The sequence below is a fragment of the Penicillium arizonense genome (genome assembly GCF_001773325.1).
Source record: "Penicillium arizonense strain CBS 141311 chromosome Unknown PENARI_contig068, whole genome shotgun sequence".
In the NCBI taxonomy this organism is placed as follows: domain Eukaryota; kingdom Fungi; phylum Ascomycota; class Eurotiomycetes; order Eurotiales; family Aspergillaceae; genus Penicillium; species Penicillium arizonense.
This window is the reverse complement of record NW_019173345.1, coordinates 21,041-30,923: the sequence shown is the minus strand read 5'-3', so window position 1 is coordinate 30,923 and position 9,883 is coordinate 21,041. Positions and strand designations below refer to the sequence as shown.

Sequence of the window (9,883 nt, the reverse complement as noted above, 5' to 3'; positions counted from 1 at the left end):
CCCTCAATTCATCACTCTCCCTCAATTCATCACTCTCCCTCAATTCATCACTCTCCCTCAATTCATCACTCTCCCTCAATTCATCACTCTCCTCAGTTCATCACTTACGTGCCGCAGTCACTTTCTCGGTACGTTCGGTATCAATAATCTGCGTAAGCGATCGAAGTTTTCCTATCTCTCTGGACGTCTACCAGGCAAAGGCCCTCCAATTCATCAAATCTGCTGGGCAGACCAAGACAATACAGCCATTTAGTACTCCCAACCATATGATTGAACAAATCATCTTATCCATGAGCTACAAGCCTTTATAGCATGGATTGAAACAAGATTGAACCTTCCATGTCAGTACTATTAGACAAGTTTTGACCAAATGGAATCCATAGTGCCATAGTGATCCAAGTGGGTCAATCATAATACGGAGAAACGGTTCATGACTGAAACATACGTGTTTCGAACATACCTTCACCAGGTGTAAATTTCCGCAATTGTGGCTCGTCGTAATTTACTGTGGCTGTGCGGTCAAGCATCTGCCCTCAGTACAACACGGTACATACCGTGTAACGGAATTCCTACTCAAACCTACATAGAAATATATTACCGATCAAGGGGCCATCAGCCAAACATTCAGTCTATCCAGTCTATTCAATCCATCGTCTAAGACATGCTTTGAGACCAGTATATGATGACTAATCCGTGAGTAGGCTTAGAGTATCAAGTTCAGCAAATTCGCAACGCCGTGGTGAGCTGGGGGGCCCTAGTGTGAGGCCATCATATCGACAATGCTAGCGTTGTTTATCCTTGACAAAAGGGACAGTGAAGGGGGGGAAATATTTTTATGCTGCGATACATATGCATGCGATTATGCTACTTGATTGCTGAGACTCTCACACCCATAACTTCCGAAATGTCGCTGGAGTTTGTCTTGCCGTGGATGTGACCAGCTGTCTGGTTGATATACATGTAAGGCGGAAGGAAACTTGGAGAGAGGGTAAGGTCTCATGTTCGCCAAAGGATGGGTATCGGGGATTCGCCCCCATGATAGGCTTCATCGCGTTGCAGGCATTGGTAATCGCCGGTCATTGCATTGATAGCATCAATAGGAAGCTGGTCTTCTTCCTCGGTATAGACTGGTTGTCCATTACGCAAGCGACTGATCTCGGACAAGAGCTCACCAATGACATTTCGATGGTATTGCGTCCCAATCTCGTATGCTTCGGATTCACGAGCGATGCGTTTGAGTGCCAATCGTCGGTCCTGTAGCACGTGTTGCTTCCGATTCATGTCGATCGCTGCTGAAAATAACTCATTCTCTCTGGACATTATTGAGGTCCACTCCACGTCGGAAAGAGCTCTTGAGATAGAGAATTCATCCAATCTGGTGAAATAATAAGATATTGACGGTCGATCGAGTATCAAGGCTTCATTTTTCACTTACAACACTGAGTTTTCCTCTGCCATGAGTATTGTATGTTCCAACATCTGCAGGCTTTCGCTGAATAGCCGCAATTCCGTTTCTTTGAAGATATCAAAGCTACCAGAATCCGATTCGTGCAAATAGAGCGAGGACGAGTGATCTTTCCACTCCTTGAATGTACCCAAAAACCTTTCACATGTATCTTGAGTGTTCGAATTGCCGCCCGAAGACGAATGTAGACTTTGCAACTGAGTTTGATAGCGCAAGAATATGTACCCTCTATCTCTGATGTAATACTCTCCAATCGCTTTTTGACAGAAAATAATTGACGGCCAACTTGATTCAGGAGTTCGCCAGTGCGCTCACTAACTTGAAAATTCTCTAATAGAGCATACACGCTGCGCTGTGCAGCTTTTGCAACTTGGGCTGTAGTTGCACCAGTACTTGTCAGGTCGGACATCATGCGTTTGGGTAACTGTAGATAGAGAACTTGTTAAATGGATTTCTCAATTAGTCCACATAGGCAGACTCACCATAGCAAAGAGGAGTAATTGCTGTTTCTGTCCGCAGATATAGTATTGGTGAGCGAAGACCACAGAAGATTGTAAATGATAGAGATGGATATTCTTTGTATTATATTCATAGCAGCATCATTGATATCCTCTGGCACGTCTACTAACCAGCTGTACTACTTGACCGTCTCGAGCACATTCGAAGAGTAACAATACTTATAGAAACTGCTTCACCACTTGCAATCAATCTTGACCTTTGTATTCACATTGTAGCGCAGGGAAACCTAATCTACTAGGGAAAACCTACACTAAGGCCGAATTCAAACTAATAACCAATGGCTTTCACTCCAAATATGGCCCGCCTTTCTCTGATCGATGATGCTCAGCAACTATCCTATCCACACAATTGCACCCGAATGTAGATGTGTTGCAGGTTGCAACCACCACTTAAGACAAACGGTGTGCAGTGTTATAATAACCACCATTGTCGCGGACGGAACGCCCGTTTCCGTGGGACTGCATGTGGCAATCTCTCAAAGGATTGGCGCCTGTCGCTCTCGTGAACAGAACGCAGTTTGGTTTCGACGTACACAAGTTAGCGCATGCGTCCCAGGAGTCTGTTGTTGGCCGTCCCAGGTCCCAATTGCTATAATGATTGGCTAATAACCAATCATGTATATTAGCAAAATGCCACTAGATTAGAAACAAGGCTTACCCTTCCCATAGAGAAACAGCCATTTTTTGCCACCGACAGTCATAGCACATCCATCATCTTGTTTCACTTCGGATTATCAGCAAATCGATCCACGAAAGGACTCCAGGTCAAATGTATTTGCAGTAAGCTTACATGGGGGGTTCATGGTCCGACAAGGTTTGGCCCATTTAATAATCGCGTCATATTCCTGCTGAAGCATTTTCTTGTTGTTGTCGACTGATGATTGAAGCTCAGATATTTTGTCCAGATGCTGCTTTGCCTCAAGCACAAGCTGGTCATTAACGTTATGTATGACATGTCTGATTTTGAACAGCGAGTAGATCTTTTGCGTCCAAGCATGCTTGCTTTTCCGTCTCGAGACGAGTGGTCTCATCGCTAAAGCGTTGTCTTTCCTCTTCGCATGTGTCAGGTACCGGAATAGGCTCTGTTTCGGGGGTCTCGGGAGTCTCGGTAGTTTTCGTGAGTATCATCCAACTAGTATGCGGACTCTGGCGATACGTATCTCCTTGGACAAAAAAGCAGTTCCCTCGCGGGCTTACTCCATTTGTTTGCCAGGCCGCCGCGTGACAAGTGTCGTCATTTGCACAGAGCGAGGCGCATTCGTGAGCATTCACGGCGCTCTTGCCTTTGGGCTCTGTAGGGGACGGGTATGAGCGACATTTATAATGGAAGACCACCTGGCTGGCGGTCTCTTTACCCTCAACCTGCCCGGCACTGGAGCAGCAGGCATTAGGGTCGGTGGAAGTTAGACAGTTGCGAGTGGCCTCGAGAGGAACCTGCTGCGCTAGGGCACCAGCAACACCCAACAGCACAACGATTGACTTGGACACCATGCTAGCAGCCTGCAATAATATTGATGTTGAAATCGATGGGTTATTTTGTGTGCTGCACTATCGTTGAGTCCATTTAAGCAGTTTTAATAAGCAGTGAGTAACGTGCTCTCCTTGGGGATGTTCACCACCCCTTACATGCCCCACATCATATCCATTTACAGCCGTATCCGCTCATGACCAATTCAATTAAGGCGGCATGTCACGGTGTCAATTTTGTTGAGCCGCAGATCTTGTGGCTGGCTGAACTTTTGTGATGTTTCAGTCTATTGCATGAGCCCGCATAAATTATGCATCACTGCTCCGCATTTTCTTTTTGTTTGATTGTGCCTCCTGTAGATAACTTTTACTATAGTAGGACGTTGAACAGAGAGGTATGCTTAATAGTCCGTAAAATATGATATAGTATAGATGCTATAGTATGCTACATTGCACGCTGTATAGAGAGTTTACGCCGTATTTCTTTATTTGTTTTTCAGCTGTAGAGCTTGTGGCTGGCTCAGATTATGCCACGAGCCAGTCTATTGCATGATCCCGCATCAAATATGCATTGCTACTCGGCATCTGTACTATGTAGTCTACCTCCCGTAGATCACATTTATTATAGTGAAACTATCGGCAATTAAATAGAGAAAGTCTGAGAGAAAATGACATGTCATGTTCCACTGCTTATTACATAGCTTTATTGATGGAGGAGAGTGGAGACATTTCTCCACGTCGGCAAGAGAGTCCGCAAACCAATTTAGGTTTTGGGCGTGGTGCAGTCACACATTAAACCTAGAATTAACACATTGCAGAAAATCGATGTCAGGAGTGCGCAGGCTGGTGGATGAATCCGAGTGAGACCCAAACAGGAGTAGGCCCGCTTGCCATGTCTTGAATGCACTCGGCGTAGGTACCATGGTCACGGAGCAGTGGCCGGTGACGTTCAATATCGTTGCTCGCCGGGTTGTGATTTTATGCTCTTCAATATGATCAAGATGCTTGTAGAAGAAGGGCTGCTGAGGTCTGTCAAGACCGGAAGGACGGCTTTCTAGCAAGGTATAAACACACTTAGTTACATCCATAACTATTGAGAAGGACAAGTGATTTATCCGATCCCATTAAGAGGAACGGTCCTAGTAAACAACATATGAAGTCAATAAGTTGGATAACATGTGGTTATTTCCATATAGCACAACAAACTGCAGAACCGGGAGAAGACTAAATCACTGAGAGTGTGAACCTGAGCTGCCATGAGGAATATAACCCTAATGCGTGGCAACAGGCATGCCGACCGAAGAAGCTCCATTCGGTCGGGCCACCAAAACCTGCTGAGACGGAGCAATAGGGGGGCAGTATTGCAGCTCATAACAAGAAGGATTGGCATTAACGGAACACCTCGTCCCATCATAGCTCGTCCCCTCAGGACACTGCGGATCATCCTTGGACGCGCAGAAGAACCCATTGAATTTCTGACCGGGTGGGCACTCGGGCTCCGACGTTCTGACGCACTTATCATCCTTCAAGTCCAACCCAGGGGGACATTCAGGCCGCTTAATCGACACGCACATTCCCAACTGGAATTGCGTACCAGGCGGACACTCGGGCGCCCTCTCAACGATACAGTGTTCCAGAGATGATCTCGTTCAAGCGTTCGGCCGGCGATCGCGCGTTGTGATGGCCTGTGCCGACGTATTCCTGTGCCGGCAGTAGGCCTAGGTGTTTTCGCCAGAGTTGGCGCCGCAGTGTTGCGGCCAATCGGGCTGCTCGGTAGGGTCTTCCGTTCATGGTGCTGTCGATAAAGTCTTGATACTACATTACGATCACTAGTTCGCTGTCGTGCGATCCCAGTTGCGACTGTGGTTATCAGCCGATGATACAGGACAGAAATGAAGTGTCACAATACGGAGGGTGAGAGTTTGGAGACGTCGTGCTATACTTACCGATCGTTTTTGTTGGCACTGCCGCAGAACATGGTGCGGTCGTCGACAAAACACACTTTGCCGTGCACGTACAATTCCTCCTGGATCGTCAGACATCTTACCGCCGTTCACATGGTTCAGTGCGACACTGTGTCGTTGCTGTGGAAGCCATCCTTAGCCTCGCGCTGCTCAGCCTTTTCTTCCAACTTCTCCAGCTTCTGCAGGGTGACTTTTTTTTGACTTGGGTCGGCGGTGTAGTCTTTCTCGTTCCGGTCACCATCTTTGCCGACCGTCGGGTGCACACTTTCACTCATGATGGATTCGGCAATACCGCGCTGGATATCCTGGTATGTAACATCGGCTTGCTTCTCGAGTTCTTCCAGAGCGGGCGTCTTGTTGATTCGGTCGTATGCGCGCAGGGCGAATACGACGACTTGCTCTGAGGCGTGTTAGGATGCAGTGCATCGACACGGGAAAAGAGAACCTACCGCGGGGGCCAACGCCCTCCTTCTCGACCTGCCCATCTCGATCTGCCCATAGATCGAGTGCTCGCCACGACAAATCGACTTGTACTGATAGTCCATGATTGCCCGAGTTCCCGTCGCGGCATTATCACGTAGATCACCAGCGAAGCCGGGAATCGCGGGGATGACAATAGTGACGCGGAACTTGCGGCCTTCGTTACCTGCTTTCTCGCACGCATCGACAATACCCCGGCCAATCGTGTTGAAAATTCGACGCTGCTGGTCGCCAATAGCGATGACTATATTTTCCGGGATCGTCGAGATGAGAAACTACCGGAAAACATTTACTTTCAAGCTGGGTTGATATACTCTCGAGGTGATAGTGTTGTAGCATGCTTTTGCCCGGCGGGATCTGGCTAGTTATCGCGAGCTGCGCGTGCTGCGCTTGGTTTGAGTGTTTGGCTCGGGTCGGTCCCATTCCTGGGAAGGTACTAATCCCACCCCACACAGGACCAACAGAATGCTCGATGTAGGTTGCCTGCCACGTAGATTCATACTTTAATGGTTACAATAGGTTATTGACAAAGTGATACGGTGTTACGCACGACTATTGGGTCGTCGCTAAGTTAGAAGGTTCCAGGTTATACTTGCCTGATGCTTCTCTGCTTCCAACATCAACGATCTGTCTCTCAACCATACCGTTGCCTAACAGGCCTTATACGGGCTAAGACCTTTTGAGGGTGTCGAGGAGCAATGCCGGGTAGAGCGCCGGTCAGATCTATATCGGGGTATTGGTCTGGTCGTAGTGATGTCAAGTTATAATCAAGGAAAGAGTCACCAAGGTTTCTGAACAGTAGACACAAGTAACGATGTATGATTGAATACGAAGAACCAAACCAAGTACATGAATGAGTGCCCTTATATATTCTAAGTTCTTCCTTGGTAGAACAGTAGAACAGTTCTAGTATCTACTAGAACTGTTCTACTGTTCTACTTGTCCACTGTCGACCTTTCTGCTACCTGCATAATCACGTGGTTGCCGTCTCATTGGTATGTGCGGTGTTGGGCGTGCACAGGTTTTCCATCCTGTAGAGCTACATATAGACACAAAAGTTCTCACCCAGACTCGCCTCCAGGTTGCAGAGTTCAACAATATTACTTTTCGTTATCAACCAAGGAGTTGGCTTGCTGCGTGGGGGAATGAATCTCGCCTATAAGTATCGCACATATCCTGCTGTCCTCATGAAGCTCACTCTAATCCAAAAATCTTTCCTCGCCAAGTCCCATCTTCCATTTTGTGGAAAAGCCGCGTATCATTACCAACTTCCATACAGATCTCTTCTATGCGGAGACCCTTCACTCAGCGCGACATATGAGGTGGGGTGGCACCACAACTGCTGCGGGCCTTATTTAAAGGAAATTCGGAGCCCGACGTAGAGAGGTTTCGTTATTCCTGCCGAATGTGCCCATTAGATGTTGCATGCTTCGCCAGCACGTTCGTTATCAATTTGGAGTCATCACCATTGGTTCTGGGGTGTAATTGCTGTAGGACAAATTTATAATCTTTTGCTTCTCTAGACATTTGTTCGAGCATTCTGTTTTGAGTAGTTAATACTGCCGTACCAAACCTGACCGAAACGAGTTTCACCTTTCTGTGCGTTCGCACTTCCTCGAGTTATACCAACAATTTATCTGCAGCGTATCACAGCGCTCGCAATTTGGACGCTCGCCAGAGCATTTTGACTTGTTTACCTGGCAAGGTCTGCACGCATGTGTTATTCGTTTCTTTGGACATGGAGCGGCGCGATGTAGTGGGGGGATGGGCATTTTGGGGTTTTCAGTTTGAGTAACAATAGGCTGATGCGAAACAACGTGTTTCAATATCCTGGTATCTTTTGAGTCCGGTGATCCTGAAGCAAGAACAAGTGCTATTAGTAGCCAAAACCTTGAATGAAGAGGTTCGTCTATACCCTGGTCAAGAATCCTAGATATGTCCATATTGGGGTGGGGACGTTGGTTTCCGTGAAAAGATACAGACACGACCCAGGTTTGAGATTTTAGTTGACCAGTGAAGACAGGCCTGAAAAGAAGGGATTTTACTTATATATCTGCTGTCCTGTCAAATTAGCAACGTCGTTCCATGCAAGGAGGCCGAGTAGTATTTACAAATTTATTCTTATTGGTCGGATCTCTAGCCCCAGACTTGAAAGTACTTTCCAAGCGACCCGTCCCGCTCCAGAAACTTTTTTGGTTTTCCCATAACTTCCGTCACTGCAACGATCATGAACGCAGTGCGATGAATATTGAAGCAATCAGCTGATGCTGCAATGGTGCCTGACGCAGTCAAAAGGACCCTCCGTCATCCTGACACCTCTCACTCGATATATAATTGCATTTGTGCATTTATTGGGGAGCTGACCTTCGCATGGAAGGCTAGCAATTAGTCTTTCATGAATCTGCCTGCTACTGTACTTTAATAGTCTCTATTTCCCGGATCCACAGTACCTATATACCCCTGAGATTAACACGCAAGTTCGGTGAAGCTGTTTTTTTCGTTCTTACTTTTCTGTTTCTTCAATTTATCGTTTCAGGGCCAATGGGCGCGACGCGCGCGTCTTCTCCGGTTTAAATACGGATTTAGCCATGTTGTATTAGTGCATCATGTGATTACGTTGAAAAAGCTTCTCTGTGTTCTGCGTCATGGAAGGGGGTAGCGGTCGCTACTTGTACTCCTGCGAATCAAACAACGCACCTCAAGCTCCGATCTATTCCAGGTCTGTACGTGACTTTGATGAAAATCAAAGTGCTTTTATGCTGAGTTCAACCAACTTACTTGAATCGCTTACTATAGTTGGTCGGGGACCAAATAGTATATTCCGCGGGATCCACTCGCCGCAGCACAGTAGCAATTCAGCGGCTGCGCTCCATTTGAACGCTGTTGGCTGTTCTTGACAAGCCACTGACACGTAGTGGCATGCGGGCGACTCCGTAAGGGCTATACTCTGCAGCCGCTAGCATACTAGTTAGTATACTGCTATAGAAATAATATCCAACCGTGGCGATTAATTGGGCTGACTTTCCAGTAAGTCCAGCGCTCATTGGACAACCACCGCTTGGAGTACGGGGAAGGTCGCAGATCGGATGTGTGCTTGTCGACTGCATTCGCGGTCGTCGTTCTTGTAAGTCTCTCTACGACTTTGTCTAGCGCCTCGGCTGAGTCTAGCTCCCCGGGTTGCTCGAAGAGATCCAGGACATCCTTTCCAATCTTCTCCCAGTCCGCTCGGTAGTACGCCGTTCTCGGCTTAGTGGTGGGGTTGCGCCGCGCTTGGAGGTACCATTCTGAATAAGTGCCTCGGTGATCCGAACCATAGTTGTCGTGGTAGAGGTGGCATTTGATGAGTAGGTCTGGTCTGTTTGTCACTGTCTGGTTGATCGTGGAATTTTTTTCCCGGGTGGCTTAACGACCAAAAGGTCGCGGTTCCCCGAGGGAGGCAGCTCTGAAGGCCATGATCATGAAAGAAATTGATCAGTTCGCCGGCGTCCTCGATGAATCGAGCTTGAATGCGGTTGTTCCCCAACGCTGGGTGGTGGCGATTGAAGTCCCCGGCCAAAATAAGGCTAAAAAGGTTCTGCTGTCGTCTCGTGTGACGTTTTGGATCGTGTCGTGGATTGCCGATAAGGTCGCCTCCGCCGATGCTCAATCAGGCGTGTGCATCGGTACGGGCGGAATGTAGACTGAGAAGATCAGGGTCTGGGAGTCGGCCGTCCAGACCTTGATCGCGTCAGGTCCGGGTGGTTGCATCTCACTTGTCGGTGAGAGGAGATGGAGAGTTTGCGATTGACAGATAAGGCTTCGGAATCGAACCGAATCGCTCTCCGCTGTAGGTTGATATAGTCGCCACACGCTGTGGTTCACGTGTGCTCGGTAGGCAATAATCGACGGTTCCTGGATAAGGAGCATGTCTAGTTTCTGGCTTTGATGGTCATTCATGAGAGCTTCCATGCCCGCCCTCGATTTCATTGTGTTTTAGTTGTAGAATTTGG

General features: G+C 47.7%; 2 protein-coding genes across 2 annotated transcripts; both read right to left on the bottom strand.

The window, feature by feature from the left end:
• Nucleotides 1-996: 996 nt before the first annotated feature.
• On the bottom strand, nt 997-3,474 carry PENARI_c068G05295 (uncharacterized protein; the record flags this gene model as incomplete). Its single annotated transcript, XM_022637607.1, has 8 exons — nt 997-1,375; nt 1,436-1,603; nt 1,810-1,889; nt 1,948-1,974; nt 2,517-2,572; nt 2,642-2,707; nt 2,774-2,912; nt 3,181-3,474. 8 exons carry the CDS (start codon nt 3,472-3,474, stop codon nt 997-999), a joined length of 1,209 nt encoding a protein of 402 aa, XP_022482539.1.
• Nucleotides 3,475-5,067: 1,593 nt separating this feature from the next.
• On the bottom strand, nt 5,068-9,860 carry PENARI_c068G12249 (uncharacterized protein; the record flags this gene model as incomplete). The annotated part of the gene is made up of 7 exons (XM_022637611.1): nt 5,068-5,245; nt 5,397-5,476; nt 5,525-5,812; nt 5,864-6,169; nt 8,686-8,850; nt 8,916-9,263; nt 9,561-9,860. The coding sequence occupies 7 exons, from the start codon at nt 9,858-9,860 to the stop codon at nt 5,068-5,070; spliced, it is 1,665 nt and encodes a 554-aa protein (XP_022482538.1).
• Nucleotides 9,861-9,883: the final 23 nt, after the last annotated feature.